At 44.1% G+C, this 17,606-nt stretch overlaps 1 protein-coding gene across 2 annotated transcripts in view; it reads left to right on the top strand.

The window, feature by feature from the left end:
- Positions 1 to 17,606, top strand: part of ABTB3 (ankyrin repeat and BTB domain containing 3) — a 298,152-nt gene that overhangs the window by 205,525 nt on the left and 75,021 nt on the right. For both annotated transcript variants that reach the window (XM_090043151.1, XM_090043150.1), the window contains exon 4: positions 17,017 to 17,169. In XM_090043151.1, the coding sequence (XP_089899277.1) occupies positions 17,017 to 17,169 (153 nt within the window). The remainder of the gene's footprint in view (positions 1 to 17,016; positions 17,170 to 17,606) is intronic.

The following is a 17,606-nucleotide window of genomic DNA, read 5'->3' as shown; positions in this document are numbered from 1 at the left end:
CACCTCAAATCTAATGAGGTTGAGAACTGCCGGTTGAGGGGAGGGCAAACAAATGAGAAGGAAATAGTGGAGTTATGATTTTGCACCTTCCACTTCTGTTTCTGTCAATCCTATAGAGTGCTTGACAACATGTGGCTCATAGCTGAATCTGGCCTGTGGAGCTACTGCATCCAGTCTGCAGAGCAGGGAGGCTTTGGTATAGGCTGGAGATATTCTTCCAAAGTCCTAGCTTGTGCCAGCATTGGGGGGACCTGAACTCGGGGGCTGGATCCACACATGCAGGCACATGTTGTTTATGGTGCCACCAGTGGTATGTGTTGAGGCAAACACAGAGATGGGGGAGTATGCAGTCCAGAGCTGCCTCCTCCCCCATCTCTGCACGCCATGGAGCCCCCACTCTCCTGGGCTGTCTGGGGCACATAGTACCTCGAGACAGGGACTTCACAGGAGCTTATGCACATGACGGTTGTCACAATGTACACATGACGAAAAAGTCATTTGTGTGGCTTAATAGCATCACACATTACACGTGTGCCAGTTTTGGGGGTTTTAGATGAGTTTGCATCATTGCAAGCTAAACTACGTATGGATGTAGTTTAGTTTGTAATGATGCATTGCAGCTGTCAGCTTGCACCCCCTTCTCCCCCGCCCAGCTGCGGGAGAGGCAGGCAGGCTTCTCAGGAAATAAAAAGGATCAGGCCCCTCACTACTTCTGCTTTCAGCAGGCACCTGCCGAAGGCAAAAGCAGCGAGGGGCCTGATCCTTTTTTTTTTATTTCCAGTGGAGCCTGCCCACCTCTCCCACAGCTGGGGGGCAAGCTGCCAGCGGGCCGAGAGACCCCTGAGCTCTAGGGGGGCCCCGGTCCTTCCCTCCGAGGTGGCAGCGCTCCCTGGAGCTGCCTGGGCTGGCTACTAGCAGGTCGCGTGCAGCCTCAGCTCAGAGGCAGCACCTGGCCCAATTCAGCTGTTCCCTGAGTCCACCCTCTGGAAGCCCGCCAGACGTTTCTCCCCAGGCAGGCTCAGGGAAGAGTTGGATCAGGCTAGGTGCTGCCTCCAAGTGCACCCAGCCCTCTAGCAGCCCACCCGGGTGGCCCCAGGGGGTACCGCCACCATGGAGGGAAGGACTGGGGCCTCCCGCAGCTCATAGGCTGCTTGGCTCACTGGCAGCTCAGCCTCTGGCTGCAGAAGAGGCAGGCAGACTCCACCGGAAAAAAAAAGAAAAAAAGAGATCGGGCTCCTCACCGTAACATATTGGAAAAATTGAAATGGTGGTTTTCAATTAAAAACCTACTCTTTCAATTTGGGGCATAGAATAAAATCCTGAGGACTAAGCCCCCTGTCACATGTACAAGTGCCCCAGGTGCCCCAAGACTGGGGAGGATGCAGTGTACCACAAGACGGGGGAGCAGGCAGCTCTGGACAGCAGGTGCTGAGGCACACGGACCCCCCATCTCAAGGCACACTGTACCCTAGCCGGTTGCTCTGCCCCTGCTTTGAGGCATGCAGAAATGGGAGCAGCCAGCCCAGGGCTGCCTGCTCCTCTGTCTTGAGGCACACAGCTGAGGAGCGGCCAGCTGGGACCCAGGGTGCCGCAGTGTGGGGAGCTCTGCAGCGTGCAGAGATGGGGGAGCAGGCAGCTCTGGGCTGGCTGCTCCCCTGTCTCTGTGTGCCTCAGCGTGGTGACTCTGCTGCGGAGCCCCCGTGCTGAGGGATGTGGAGCCCCATCTCAAGGTGCATGTGTTGCTCCCCGGCTGGCTGGGGCACAGGGGCTGCCTGCTCGCTAGCCCCGCACTTAGGCACCCTGTGCCCCAGCCAGCCTCCACTCCAGGTCATGGATCAGAGGGACAATGTGTCCTGCTGCAAACTGTACATGCAGGGGCATGCACTATGGCGCAAAGTAGCAGCACAAATTTGTGCCACCACTGCTTGTGCTGCTGCAAACACATGCCCCTGCTCATGTGGATGTGGCTAGGGAGCCCAAAGGCATCTGCTTGCAACTCCAGCTCTGCTCTTGTAAGCAGACCTTGGGCACAATGGAAAATCAAGTCCCTTTTGCTAACCCTTTGCATGGGGGTAACTTGAATAGTACTCTGTAAGCAGTCCTATTTTAAATCACTGAGCTGCTCATGGGGTAAGGTTGCCTGAATTGGGTCCTTTTCTAATTTAATTAGATGTGCCTGGTATCTGTTGATGTCCCTAAAAATAAGACTGTTTTATTGTTCCTCTTGTAGATTATTGTGGTCAATTTTTTTTTTATTCTTTTCTCAGGGATTACAAATAAATGGAATGACTATAAATCCAAACAGCATTATCACAATTTCCTTCTTTTATTGTTTTTTAGTTTAATAAAACCTCTGTATTACGTCTGTGTTTTGTTTCTCTGTACCTAGTCCGCTCTCTGTAGTACTTCCAAATTTATTACTTATTGTTTGTTAAGGACCTGGAAGGCACAGTGTCTGTGTCTGCAGATTTGTGTGGTGTTTCTTTTTCCAAATCGTTCCTTACCCACTTTTTATCCACTGCTGTATTGACAAAATCCTCATTACTTCCTGACTCTCCATATAACGTATTTTTCTCTATTAACAACTCATTGAAAAAGGCAGTTGAGTAGCTCAGCCATTTTAGAACCATCCATTCAGTTTACTCACCAGCCTGCAGAGCTTCTGCTCTAGTATTTCTTCTCACGCTGTCCCTTGGGCAAACATTAACTCGTTGTACTGTTTGCCTACCTCTGCCTTTTCCCTGCAAGCCTTAATTGACTTGATAGATTCTTGGTTAGTTCTCGTCCCTTTTTCACTTTCCAAGACAATCTCTCTCTCTTTTTTTTTTTTGGTTCATAAACAGTGCACAGCAGCCCCTTTTAAAGCCACCTGGGTTACGTCTTTCCTATTTCTTTCTTCCCCATACACTGGAATTCCAATCTGTGATGCATTAATTGTGATGATTGGGAAGGGTTCAAGAAACAGTTTGAATTTTATTTCTAGCCATGTCTGAAAAATCATACCACATTATTTATCCTTTAATCTCCAGTAGTCCTAGCTAGTATAGTTAAAGCACAAAGAGGTAGTTAGCTATCTTAGTCTGAAATCAGACAGAAGGCAGGGTTTCTGTGCATCTTCATAGACTAGTAAGAAGGATGTATATAAAGACAGAGGCTAAGTACAGACAGTCAAAAAGCCCAAGGCTGAATCCATTCAATCTTGGCAGGTTAGCTTAAACTGCATAGACTGAACCGATAAACAAGTGAACAGATGTTCACTTTTGATTCTAGAAATGCAGCCACATGCCTGCAGTGGCCCAGGCCAGAAGGTGAGTGGTGGGTGCATGCCTCTGCTCGGCTGGAACAGATAACTTGGGCCAAGGCCAGCCTGCCTACTCTACAAGGGGCAGGGTGGGGTGTAGGGGAGGTGGAAAGCATCCTGGGATGCTGGGGGACTGTGAGTTACCTTGAATCTGGAGGGGATCTGGCTCCCCGTGCTGTGCTTGGTGCAGGTTGTGCTGATCAGACTTGGGTGCTGGCTCTGGCCCCAGCCAGCAGTGGCAGGATGCTGTCATCCTGCACATAGATCCGGGGGCCTGCACCCCCCCCCCCAGGAGCCCTGCGGGGCTGTGCGACATTCTTCCCATGGGGTGCAGGTGCCCAGATCGGCATGCGGGATGACAGCAGGCTGCCATCCTTCCCCCAGAGCACTGGGATTGGAAGGGACCTCAGGGACAGATCGCAGACACTGACCAGCTACAGATGTCAGTATCAGAGCAGTCCTTCCACCCCCTTCCTCTTCTTAGTTTCTGTTTCCCTGCAAGCCCGGCTCCAAAACATCTGAAGCATTTCTGAAACATTTTGGATGTTTCCATTTCATTTCAGAGATGTTTTGGAGTCTTCTGTTTTGTTTCAAATTCAGTTTCAGGTGTCAAAACAGACTGAAACACCTCCAAAATGATATAGCTGCCAAAGTTTCGCACAGCCCTAGCTTGAACATTTCTGTGTCATGCATGTTAGTTATGTGTCCAGCCCATTGTAGGTCTCCCTTCATTATTAACACCACAGTGAACATGCAATATTCAGTCCTTGCCAGTTAAAGCAATATGATTCCTTTCATTGGAGGTAGTGATACTTGTATAAAAGGACACAGACCAATATAGCTTATTCCTGGATGAATAAGGGGGAAGGCTAAACTGTTAGAAGCTACCTTTATTCGGATGTAACTGCTTCTGTGTTAGGGGTGCACCCATGTAACCATTTCCATTAAAAATCACCTCTTTGACTAAAAACACTTGAACTCATACAAAATGTAGGGATATGCCAGGCCTGAGAAAAGGACAGGAGTAATGGAGTAAATGATCAGGCACATAGATGAACAACAACTCAGCTTCAGGTAATTTTCTTGATTAAGGTGAGATGGTGAAATGCTCAGCTGATGGTAAAACTGCTGCTGACTCGAAGCCAAGGATTTCATGAGGAACTATAAAAATAAAGACCTGGTTAATCTTTTTGTTTGTTTGCTTGTATTTAAATACCAACCTTTCCAGTTTTTTAAGCCCTTCAGAAGTAACAGTATTGGCAGCTTCCTGCAGTATGCTAGATTGCATGTTATAGAAAATATTTTAGGTAGGATTTATAGTTTAGCTATCAGAAAGTATATCCTTGCTGGGCTTGTATCATGTGCAAAATCTAATTTATCAAGCTAGACTTGAGCGCTCTATGTGAATGTTATTTTTTTTTAATGCAGAAAACTCTGCTAATGCAACATTAACAAAATGATATATCACCCATGACATTCAAAGTTGTGCTGTCCACAGCCCTTGTTATTCCGGCTGCTTTTAGTCTATCTATATCTCTCTATCACATGTCAGTTTTAATGCCAATATGCCTGTACAGTGTATTGGAGTTACAGCTGTGACACAAAGCATAACTTTGACTCTCTTGCACTTAAAATTTCAACAATTAATTGAATTAATATACATTTTTTATACTTCCTCAGTATTTTGTAGGATAGGAAAGGGCAGTGTGACTACATGTTGAAATACTATTAACTTCCACTTATTTCTGTGTAGACCAGGGCACTGAAATCTTGATATGTTAGAATATAAATACAAAGATCCAGATCCATTCAATTCAGTGATGCTGGCCTGTGTTAGTGAGAGAAGGCTTTGTATTTTAATTTAAATAAAAAATAGCATGCTGTGCAGGCATAGTAGGTGTTCTTCAGACATTGATAATATAGATTATTCTTAACCAGGGCTCTCTGTCTATCAAAATCTACTACATTGGTCCTTCTCCAAATGTAGAGCTGAGTGCTGTTAACATCAGTGGTACATGGATCCATTATGCTCTTGGATCCCCTTGCAAGAATATGCACACATTGGCTTCAGACTTGTCTCCTTGGAAGACAAAACTGCAACCGAAGACATAAGCATAGAATTTTGTTTAGTCCTTCTGACAACAAGGAAGTATCAAAAATTGTATCAAAGTATCAAAAGTTGCACGCTCTGTTAATTCTAAAAATGGTCCAAAAGTGTTTTATCAGACTTTCTAAACTAAAGTGAAACTTTTGATTTCAGAGAGAAAAAAAAATTCAATCTGAAGGGCTTTTTTTTTTTTTACTTTTTAAAGTGGAACATCCTAAAATTTAAGGCTTGGAATGAAGGTGTCTTGTCATTCATAACTTTGGAGTTATTGGTATAAGACTGTAACTTGATTTAATTTTTCTTGTAAGGGTATAGGCAGGAATGCTCTTATTTAAATGCTATTGCCTTTTCAGTTACATTGGTAACTATTTTTACTTCATTGTTGTCTTAACTAAATAATAATTAGCACACTTCATCTCTGCCATCCTTACTCACATTGAGCAATATCATAACTCTACCAGCATTTTCCACTCCAGTCATCATTAACATTTCTGGTGAATTAGTGTACTAATTAAACAACTTGCCCAAGGAGGCCTGGCTCTGTAACTATGGATCCCAGATGTTGCAGTAATACAAGTACTTGTAGTAGTACTACTAATGATAAAATCTCACAGTAGTCTTGGAAATTAAGGGAGTGCATGTTATTATTCAAATTTACAAGTAGTGAAACTGAGGCAGGGAGGCAAGTAGTTTTTCTGAGGTTGCTGTAGAAGTCCATGTCTAAATCAGGACTAAAACTCATGAGTTTCTCATTCCCAGTCCTGAACTCAAACCAACAGGCCAGCCTTTCTCTAATAACTTTCTAATAATAATCTGTATGAACATGGAGTAAAGTTTGGTTCTTAAAGGACAGTAACTCTGGAAGATAGTCCTGTAAATATAAAGCTGATGACAGGAATAATACTTGAACCTAAAACAGACCTAACAATGAAGGTTCATTAAACTTTAAACTGTGATGAGTATCCATTCAAATAGAACATCCTTGGACTATGAGGTGGCTCCCACCCAGCAGAGCTGGTTTAAGGTTGAACATCTAGGTGAGAGCAGGGAGGGAAGACAAGATATCTAAGCAAGGATTCATTTAGTAGGGACTTTTATTACCTGAAAAAGTTGAGTAAGAAGTCATCTGGCAAAGAGGAGCTCAGAAGAACTCCCAGAGATAAAGGAGCAGGAAACAGAAAGCCAAGCTCTTTTGGCAGAGGGATCCAGCCAAATAAAAAGGAGAGTTGGCTAGAAAGTAAAGAGAAGCCATGCACAGTAGGGGAGGTCCCATGGACATTTTAAAAGACTCTGACCTAAGACCAAAGAGTGTTCAGCAGTGGTGAGGAAATTTGATGCAGGGGAATGTGTACTTGTTTCTGTCTAGATCTGTTTTTGTGCTGCTAAAGTCTAGAAGGATTGCTGATCAGTTTGTGGAACTGTTTGCAAAGCTTGTGCATGATGTGCTCCCCCTTTCATGTGTCCCTGAAGAAGTGAGCTGTCAGGCAAGTGGAACTCAGGAAAAGGGTGAGTTTAAGTTACTGAGCTATTGGGAAATCTGGCACTGTTCCCAAGGGCCCAAAGCAACTAGGCTGCCTATTTCTGTGCAGGGCCCACAGTAAGTCTAGTCCCAGGATGTATGCCAAAAAAGCCAAGAAAAGAGATAACACTGAAGCTTATTTAGACTAAAGGAGGTTTGAGAACGCATAGGCTGAACCCCATTGGGACCCGTACACAGCAATCTGGAGCATCCCAAAGGGGAACTTTACCCTGGGCTTTGACAGACCTATGTGAAATGAATAAGGTAGCATATGGGATGGTAGAGTGCAGCAGTGTAACTAAGAGGGGAGCAAGCAGGACACTAGCCCCAGGTGCCAACTCAGGGTGTCACAAAAATAGCAGCTGCTCCATGCCCTGCCACTGCCCAGGGCGCAAAACTGCCCAGCTACACCTCTGGTAGAATGCATATTATTCATTCTCTTTTTAGCCATCTGTTTCTTGTGATTTTTTGTAGTTATGTTGCCAGTGATAACAATAAACAAAGAAGAAAGCCTGAGACATTATATAAGCAAGCAGGCGGGTTTAAATCTCTCGGTATGCCAGGAAACACAGAGGGGAGAACAGTGTGTGTCACAGTTGCCTGGCATATTTGAGGCAAGTGGAACGTTGCTAAGAAAAAGGATTCACTATGACATCTCAAATAGCTGAAGCAACATTATTATAAATAATAAGTAGACTATGTATTATATTAAGGACCCACTTAATTATTAAGATTTGTTTTGGTGATTTACCGTTTTTATCATTTGGTCCATTCCATGTGAGCATATTGTATTCTGGGACACATCAGCCTCCAGGATAAGAAAGAAACCTATGACATGAGGGGCCCAGAAGCATAGTGTCCCAGCATTGGTCCTACCACTCAAAAAATCTGCATCATGGGAGAAGAATTGTACTATGATGGTGGTAGGGTGTTGCCAGATCTAAGAGAGATTTTGGGGAACGATTTAATACACAGGTCAGAAAAGCAGACAAGTCCCCTTCAGCCATTCCATACAGGAGATGGAGCTTTACAGAGAGCTTCCTCTGCATCTGTATTTGAAAGAACAAGTCAAAATAATGTTCTTCCTTCAGAATGAGCTCAGGAAGCAGCAGACGCACATTAAGTGTGTGCTTAATATAAGTACATTGACTGAAATAGGATTTAAACACTTACTTAAAATTAAGCCCAGGTTTAAGCGCTGTCTTGAGTCTGTTTCCAATTGGGGCCATGGCCACTAGTCCAGAATCTAATCTTATCCTGATTGAAGACAATGAGGATATTCTAGATTTATCCCTCAGAATCTAGTCCAGAATATTCATCTCTGCTATATTAATTAAAATAGACGTTTCTGAAAAGCGTAAGATGATGACTGCTTTGCTACATGCCTGATCTTGAATACAACGACAAGGAACAAAAAGTAGCAGCTAAACCTTCAATTTATAATCTCCTTTTGTTTAGAGAAGATATGCCAATTACTTATGCTAATAACACAATATATTTGCATGACAGTATTTTCTCCCAGTGATTAGGAAAGTAAGGTGTGCATTACGCTCTTGTCATGTTATCACATAGATTGCAATCTCCCTATAACTTTATATTCCTTGTTCTTTTTTGGTATACAAACAGTTTAAAAAAACAAAACAAAAACCAAACCAAAAAAACCCACAACCCTTCACAGCATGCATAGACCCTTGGAAGGTATTTTTAGCCTATTTCACTAGACCACATTTGGTTCTCTCCTCAGAATATGACTCTGAGTGTTTAGGTATGCCATCCTGGGTTTTTTTTTCCCTTCATGAAAAATGACATAAAACAGTAGGGGTAAATTCCATGCCTCTACATATAGAAAGGAGCTACTTTTTGTTTGAAACAAGCCATCAAACAAAATCTTGAGCCAATTTTTGTAAACTACTGATTGTACTATTCCAGCTTTTACCATACAGTCAGTTTGAATCCATTTCTTTTTTAAGTTTAGAGGATGAAATATATGAGAAATAAAATAATATGGTATAGTCTATTGGCTAAAAGCCATGAAATCTGTTACTTGCTTATAAATACAATGTAAATAAAAAGGGCCATATTGTCTACAAGGGCAAGTTTCTAGGTTGAGGTTTAAAGGGCTGCAGGGAGGGTAAGCTAGTTTCTTCTCCCTGGTCCAATGCCAAGGCGTGTGTGTGCCTTCCATTGTGTCCTATGATTCATACAGAAAGGTGAGATAAAGGTAAACTCCATTTCCGTGACTCATCATATGCTTACCTCACTGAATTTTACCCTAACGTTTCCAGTGTCTGATTCATTGTTTTTTAAACTAAGTTTTGGGTGTAAGTACAGGGTGTTTATAAAGTCTTTGTGCAACTTTAAACTTCAATAACTTTGGTTATACACGATAGAAGCAAACTGTTAATGGTGATTGAAAGCAGAATTCATTAAGTTTTAATACAATACAGCTCAAATTTCTAGACTTCAACATAACCACCATCTTTTGTAATACATTGTAAAATCTGATTTTCCAACTCATCTTGGAATTGGAACTTATTTTCATTTTCAGTTGCAAGGTCTGAAATAAAATGGATAAAAAAGCTTATGCTATGGTAAAAACTTACTGAATTCTACTTTCAGTTGCCATTTACAGGTTGCTCCTATCATGTGTATATCCAAAGTATTAAAGTTTAAAGTTGCACATGGACTTTATAAACACCCTGTATATTGGGCCAGCAACCGATTACATGAACCATTACAAACCCCTTTCAGTTTAAAAGTTGCTGGAACCGTGCACAGACTTCTGTGGCCATCCTTCCTTGATGCAGTGGGCACTGACAGCTGTACGTACAGCTTTCCACTGTAACTCTTGGCACTTCACAGGAAGCACCATGAGTTACAGCGTTCCCACCAGACGTTTGCTATTGGGTCTGGGGGTTGAGTTTCAGGTTGGAGCCTGATCAAGCTTCAGGTTGGAGCAGCTGCTGTCCCCTAGCCCTGCCTCACCCCTTCACCCCCAGCTCCAGTGCTGTCTTCAGAATAGGAGAGTAGGGGAGGGAAATCGGTTTGGGGGCTCCAATCCACCTGCCCCACCTTCCAGTGTAGGCTGGGCAAAACCCACATGGAACTCCCTCCCGTTTTGAAGACAGCACTAGGGACAGTGCTAGACTATATCAGCCCCCTGCTTCTGGCATGCACTGACAGACATTAATGAAAACACTCCGCTTTATCAGAACCCTCATGAAATGAGGGTTCAGATTGTTGTGTGATTGGGCACTTTTAAAATGCTGTGCAGCCATGCGCTTCTGTAAGGGCACAGCTGTAGCGCACTTTCATGGGGTCGATTGTGTGACAAATGTAACTTCTGTATGTATTCTTCAGTCCCCTTTTATTCCCTTTCCTTCATGTTGTAATACTTCTGGTCATGATAGCAAAGCTAAACCTACTTGCACTCCCAGAGGATTACTGCTCGTAGACCATGATGAATGCTACTTCCCCCCAAGTCTTTAGATTTACCTAGTCAGCACTATTAGCAGAAATCATTGTTTGCCCTCAGAAGACCTCTCAAAACCTTCCAGCTTTGCCCCCCAGATTAGTCTAAAATATTTTCATTTCCAAAGGCAGCAATCTAATTTCCATTGATGGGTGACTGTCTTGTCGCTATCAATTCTTTTTCCTCTGTTGTTCCCAAAGTTTTTATTTAATGTCTTTTCTCTGGTGTACCATCTACCACTGCTAGGTTCAAAGGCAAACAGGATTTTTCCAACAATGAATGCAAGTCCTCTATCTGATCCTTGATACATATCAGCCAACCAGACCATTCTGTCTGGCCTGAGGAGCCTCTAAAAAATTTAGAAAATTAATATTTATCTGCCTCTGACTGCCTGTCAAAGATGACAGGAGACCGTGGCAGTAGGACCCAGAGGAAGCCAGCAGACGCAGCAGCAAGGCCCTGCCCTGGGGCCAGGAGTGGCAGGAGCCTGGAGCCCCGGCTTGGAGGAGTGCTGGCAGGGGCTCAACCTGCCGCAGGAGGGCTGTGGGCAAACCCTCCCCCTCCACACATGCCACCCTCCCCAGCCACCCTCTCCCCACACACTCACATTCGCCCACAAACCCCATACCCACCACACCCCACATATCCAAACACACCCATATGCCTCCCACCCCACACACGCCCATGCCTATCCATCCCCCCACAAATCCCCCACACACACCCACACCCTCCCCCACACACCCACAGCCCCCCATAGACCTATACCCACCCAGCCATACCCCACACCCTCCCACAATATACAAGTGTAAGACTTCAATTTAAGCTATTGTGCAATCTCTTCTATGTACACTACACAAATTCATGTAAATCAGGGTAGAAATATTTTTTGAAATCAAATTAATGAAAGTTGTAGTAGATGGTTGAATTTTAGAATATAGTATGGTATTTTTTCTGGTTCTGAGCAGGCAAACCCCCTTGCTGAAAGGAGTATTTCTAGGGGGCAAGGGGAGGGACTTCTGGTGACAAAGGTCAGGGGTTAGGGAGTGGGACTTCCGGTCCCAAGATGGCTACCGGGGGCAGGGCATCTGTCAAGGGACAGGGGATGCCCTCAACAGCTTGCCAAAACTTGGTAAGCAGCCCTCCAGCCAAAATAATCACCTACCCCATGACCTAGAACATCTTTTTGAAGTTGTCTGGGCTTGTGGAGTCACAAACCACATGGCTGCCACAGGATGTTGGGTAGTGGCATTGCAGGGAATGTGACTCGAGGTTTTTTTGTTGCACGGTAGCCTAGTGAGTTGTATGTACACTCATTGTACCTTTGACTGAAATAAATAGATTGGACTGAGGTAACTTCGCTGGGCCATCCTCAGATCCCTGCAAAAGGTGATGATGATAATGAATTTATACTGAGGTGCCCCACTGCTGCTCCCAGCTATTTTAATACTACTCTTCTTTCATAAGCTCCAAGGCTTAAGCAGAAATACAGAATGGATATTGCTCCCTGCCTCTTTTAAAAAATAAAAGTATTGAGGTACTTTGCTCTCCTTCAGCCAAGGCACACTGGCTACCTCATTCAAATTGCCAGGGGAGACAGATCTGCAAATGATAGGTTGTATCTTCTCTGTATTTATATCATTCAGCCTTAAATGTTTCTTTCTGTCCCACAGAGAAACACAGTCAATGGTCCTGGTTTCAAGGAGCTGTTGTTTGGACCCCAAGTGCCTAATTTGTGTGATGTAGTAAGCAGTAAGAATCCTTTCTACTGTCTAAACTGCTGCTGGCTGTGCTGGCCTTATTCCACCAATTCACTTTGATCCTAACTCCCTGTTTGGGAACTTCATCTCCTTCCTTATCACTAGGTCTGTTCTGTTTAGGAGTAAATGGAATGTCAAGGATCCTAGTAAACTATCACTCAGCTTCCCAAAACCAAGTCCTTGGTCCCTTTGCTCACTTGGTCATCTACCATTCATTAGCTTTCCTCGTTGAGTGGTTTAAAGTCAAACTACAGCCCTCCTCTGTCCTCTGCTATATGGGTGCTTGGTAATCAGCACATCTGTAATGCAGCTTATGGTCTTTAGAGTACTCACAGCTGTTTCTGGTTAAAGCAGCCAGCAGTTTTATTCACACAGGCTGTTTATAGATATCATGTTTTTCTAGGTTTAATCTGGGGACATCTGTAGTCTGAATTAAAATTGGCTCTAGTCCGAATTAATTATTCCTCATTAAATGAAGATTAAAGTTAATGCAAACTAGGGCAATCTGAAGTAGGAAATTTAAACTGTATTAATTAACATGTATATACAGCAGCTATCTAAGGCTTGTTGTTGCTCATGCCCATCACGAAGTATAGCAGTAGGTGCCCCCTGCTGTCTCTACTGCAGAAGTGCAGAAATGCATGAAAACTTCCCTGATGGTCAATGATTGTCTATTAACCCTTAATTCAAATTGAAATTTGATTCGAACTGTATGATGTGAATAAATTAACACAGTTTAGAAAATGGTAACCACCACTGTCATTGCAAGTAACCGGTTCATGGAACTCTTCTCATAGTCACCTGGGAAAATGTAATCTTTTCTTATCAGCTTCCTTCAATTTAGAATATAAAATGCCTCAGAAACCAATTGTCTCTTGTCTAGAGAGTGAGGAAAAAATATTTTGAAAAAAAGAACAAAGATGCCCAATCAGTAAATGATTGAACAATTCCTGAGATTTTTGAAGAACTACTAAGAGATTTAGGAACAGATGTCTCATGAAAGTCAGTGGCTCTTGTCCTCTTAAATTTGAGTTGCTCTTGAAAAATCTGTCCCCTAGAGAATCATTTTGTCACTTGTGGAAAGGATAGTCTTCCCAAGAGGAGTAAATTGCATATTTTTCAAGCTGAAGATAGGAAAAGGATAGGCTAGGACCCAGCATCGTGTTAAGTCAGTTGTTCTGGGTTAGATTTGTTTTGAGGAAGGTTATGTATGCAAAATGTAAAGTATTTGCCCAATAGAACTGTAACTCCACCACCCAGACTTTTTAAACTGTCTTTGGAAAGCGGTACAGAGGAAAGGGTAAACAAAGAAAAAAATACCAAGGCAAAGGGGAAGAGTGAAGGAGGGAAAAAGAAGCAGGCAAAAAATTTAAGGAGGGTCATGGCACTGGCCTATAAATAACATTTCCATGATTGAAACACGTGTAGTAAACTAATGAACAAAGGGCCAATAGGCAAGACAGGGTAGCACCTTGGGCTGTCTATAGATGCGCTAGGTCACGTTCTAATTAGAATGGTCCAGCGTCACCTCACTATAAACTTGTATTAAGCTCCCCCATGTTTCAAAATGGCTGTGGGGGTGTTTTAACTAAACCTCACCATGTGAGTTTTAGTTAAAGTGTCCCCATGACCATTTTGAAACACAGGCGGGGCTTAGTACACATGACGGTAAACTCTTTTAATTAGAACAGGATTTTTCCAACACTGAATGCAAGTCCTCTATCCGGTCCTTGATACACATCACCTGGAACAGGGGTGGGCAAAATATAGCCTGTGGGCCAAATACAGCCCACCAGACCATTCTATCTGGCCTGCGGGGATGGATGTACATACTATCATATCTAAATGTCCAGAAACCACTCTAATTAAAATGCCCCTTAGAGCACGTGTATAGGGAAAATCCTGGAAAAATTCATTAAGAAGTCTATGTGCGATAGGCTTATTGAAGGTAGGATTCTGAATGACAGCCAGCATAGCTTTGTTGCAGGCAGGCCAACCTCATCTCAACCTCATACCAACCTCATCTCCTGTTATAATCAGGTAACTCGCCACCTGCATAAGAGAGAGGAGGTTGACATTGTATGCCTTGACTTCCAAAAAGCTTTTGATCAGGTATCCCATGATGTTTTCACGATAAAATTGGAGGATTGTGGGCTTAACTGTGACAGTTAGGTGGGTAGGAAGCTGGGCTCAACATTAGGAAAAGCTTCTTCACAGCTAGGGTGTCCAGACTGTGGAATAAGCTCCTTCCACAGGCGGTGCAGTCGCCTACCCTGGAAATCTTTAAGAGGAGACTGCACAGTTGTCTTTCCTGCTCGGTGCAGGGGGCTGGACCCGATGATCTCCTAAGGCCTCTTCCAGCTCTACAATATATGAACCTATGAATAGGCAGCCTTATAGACTATAGGTGCCAACAGAAGTGCAGCTCCACATTGTAACTCATGGCACTTCACTGTGGAAGTACTATGAGTTGCAACAATCCACAGGACCCAACAAAAGCTTACTGTTGGGTCCTGGGACCTGGGGAATCCAGCTGTTGTTTAGAGTGGCTACAAGCCAGCCTCTCTCTCCCTGTAGCAATGCCTCTCCTTCCTCCCAACCTTGGCTCTGTTTTCAGAATGAGAGGTGGGGAAAGGAGTGGAGGGATCTCATTCTGAAGCTTCCCCAGGAGCGCTGGAAGGTGGGGTGGGTGGATTGGAGGACCCCCAACTCAGGAGGGCTCCAATCCAGCCACCCTACCTTCCAATGCCAGCTGAAAAAACTGCAGACCAAACTCCCTCTGCTCCCTTTCCCCACTTCCATTCTGAAGACAGCACCAGAGCAGGGCTGAGCTGCAGTCAGCCCAGCCCTGCGTGCAAACCCAAGTTACTGAAGGCACTCCGTTCTGGAGTGTCTTCATCTGAACCTTCATGCAATAAGAGTTCAGATTTTTTCTGGATCGGGCCCTTTTAAAGTGCTCTGCAGCCGTGCATTTCTGTTTGACAGCTGTAGAGTGCTTTCAGGGCCCAGATTGGGCAAAAATTGTCACCTCTGTCTGTGCCTCATGCGAATGCAGAAAGTGAGAGACAGCGGCAGGGAGAATGAGAGAGAGTTGAAAAAGAAAATAAAACCAAAGCAGCCATTGGGATAGTGATTTTTAATTTTGCCTCTTGTAACTCTTTTAATGTCGTTGCATCTGTTAAAGACCTACAGCAGGAGTAGGTCTCTCCACTGTACGGATGTACATATCATCGTATCTAAATATCATTGTGGCTAGGAAGCATCAGGGTTTTCCAGGCTGGTATGGACAGATTTCTGCCTCGTTAGGATGAGATAAATAGGAGGGATTTCTACCCTCTCTTTCCCTCTCTCCCTCCCTCCAGCACACACACTCTGCTTCAACCTCTACACCCAGCTGTGGAGTATTCTTCCAGCGCTGACATGGACCACAGACATCCTCTTGCCACCCCTCTTGGACCTCACCTAGATGGTGGGGCCAAGAATGAGGAGAGAGTCTATGACAGCCTGGGAGGCCGTTCCCTGCTGCATACATTGATTCAGAATAGCTTCATGATACCAAAGTATCTATAAACAGTGTTGCCTTGTAACATAGGCCACCCCTTGGAGGTACCCAGCCATGTTTTTTTTTTTTTTTTAACCAAGTTAGGACTTGGGGCTGGGGTTGACACTGAGGGCCAAGTGCTATTCCACCTATCAAGCACTTAAGTGGGCCTGGGTTGTGTCCCTGAAAAACTGACAATACAAAAGACGGAGGCTTCTCATTCTGCTTGGTGCTTTTGTGTGACTTAGCCTTAAGGATAAGTGGACAGCAGGTTACAAAGGAGGTATCTTAACGGATGTGTAGGAATTTCCCATTTGGGGAGCTTGCAGCAGCCTGTACCACTGCCACAACTACAGCAGCCCCTGTGTAAGGAGGTAAATGCTCACGTCCTGTCTTTCCACCCCTCCCTGTGCTCTCCACCCTCGTGTTGCCCATGGCACCAATGTCAGGTTACAGCTCTGAAAAGCACAGTCTCTGCAATAGTTTATAACAATTAAAATCCACATCTTTACAGGCACAGGGCTGGACTTTGATTGTAAAGTAGGCATAGCTTTAGTGGAGGAGGAGGGAGGCTGAAAAAATGAGACTGCATGTTTGGGCCCAATTACTATTGACTGTTGAGCACATGATTTTTTTTTTTTTAACATCTCACAATCTCAGGGGGTGATTTCTGCCACTTTTAGTGCTGCATCTTTAACAGTTTTGATTTGAACAATAGTAGACATTTAGCTGTGTGATCCAGGAAGCAATCTCTAGATACTTCAGAAATACAGCAGGGTCAGCAGCACTCAGTCCTCAGCATTTTATGAGTCACTTCATCGAGTTGCAGGGAGCCACAAAATAATAGACGAATGAGAATCTGATGTTGCATCAGTATAATACTGCCAATGGAAATTTCCTCACAGATCACCTATCCTCTCTCTCCTTCCCTTGACTGCTAAGAGATGTAGGAGGTTTCTTTCTGTCTGTCTCTCTCTCTTTCTCCCCCCCTAGTGCTAATTAGGAAGGAAGCTCTGGCTGACATGCATGTATCAGCCAGAATGGGATGTGTTTTAGTGCTAGGGATTCTGCTTGCTTTTCGTGATAAACATCTTGAAGCAAGTGGATTGCTAGTGTCGACTTCAGAGCAACTACACATTTGGTCAAAGAGATGCACAGTTCCTGAGCTAATGGTTTAAGGTTCACTACTAAATAACCCTGTTCTGAGAATGGTGCGAATCAAATTGGTTTGGACCTGCCTAAAATTTGCTGAGCTGGTTTGCGCCCTAACGTGGATGCTAGTTTATTAATGGGACTGACTTTTGTGTTGCTCTTTCCAGGCCATTCATCGTGCTGCCACCCCTGATGGAATGGATAAGGGTTGCCTTGGCCCATGCAGGGTACCGTCGTAGCTTCTCCGTGGATAGTGATGATGTACGGCAAGCAGCAAGGCTCTTACTACCCGGAGTTGACTGTGAGCCTCGACAGTTAAAGTAAGTCTGGGCAAAGAAAAGAATGTTCTGAAAAACCTGTCTCTCTCATAATGACGGTGATTTAAACAGCAGATAAAGGGCTCTTAGATATACAGGATGCTCAGACTCTTCTCTCTGCAGTTTGTTAAATCAGCTGCTATATTCGTTCACCCGCCTGTATGAGCCAGTTTTAGAAGCTGCATGGCAATGGGTGCCTCAGTATCTAGCAGCTGGATCAAGCCCTTCATCTGCTTATCAAATCTTGGTTTTCCTTTTACCGTTAGGTTCTCTTTTCTAATGAGGGAACAAAGTCTTCAGCTAATTGTCTGCTTCTCTGTGCTCCTGTGGCAAAATGCTGAGATGTAATTGACAAGGCTGCAAATATTTTTCACTGCCTTGTTTTCTGCAGCAGTGGTTTAATCAGCACATTTACACTTGCAGGTAAAAGCAGCTCTTGC

The sequence above is a fragment of the Crocodylus siamensis genome, chromosome 4 (assembly GCF_052110815.1).
Source record: "Crocodylus siamensis isolate JL-2025a chromosome 4, ASM5211081v1, whole genome shotgun sequence".
In the NCBI taxonomy this organism is placed as follows: domain Eukaryota; kingdom Metazoa; phylum Chordata; order Crocodylia; family Crocodylidae; genus Crocodylus; species Crocodylus siamensis.
Note: the sequence above shows the minus strand (reverse complement) of the source record. Positions and strands in the feature narration are given on the sequence as shown.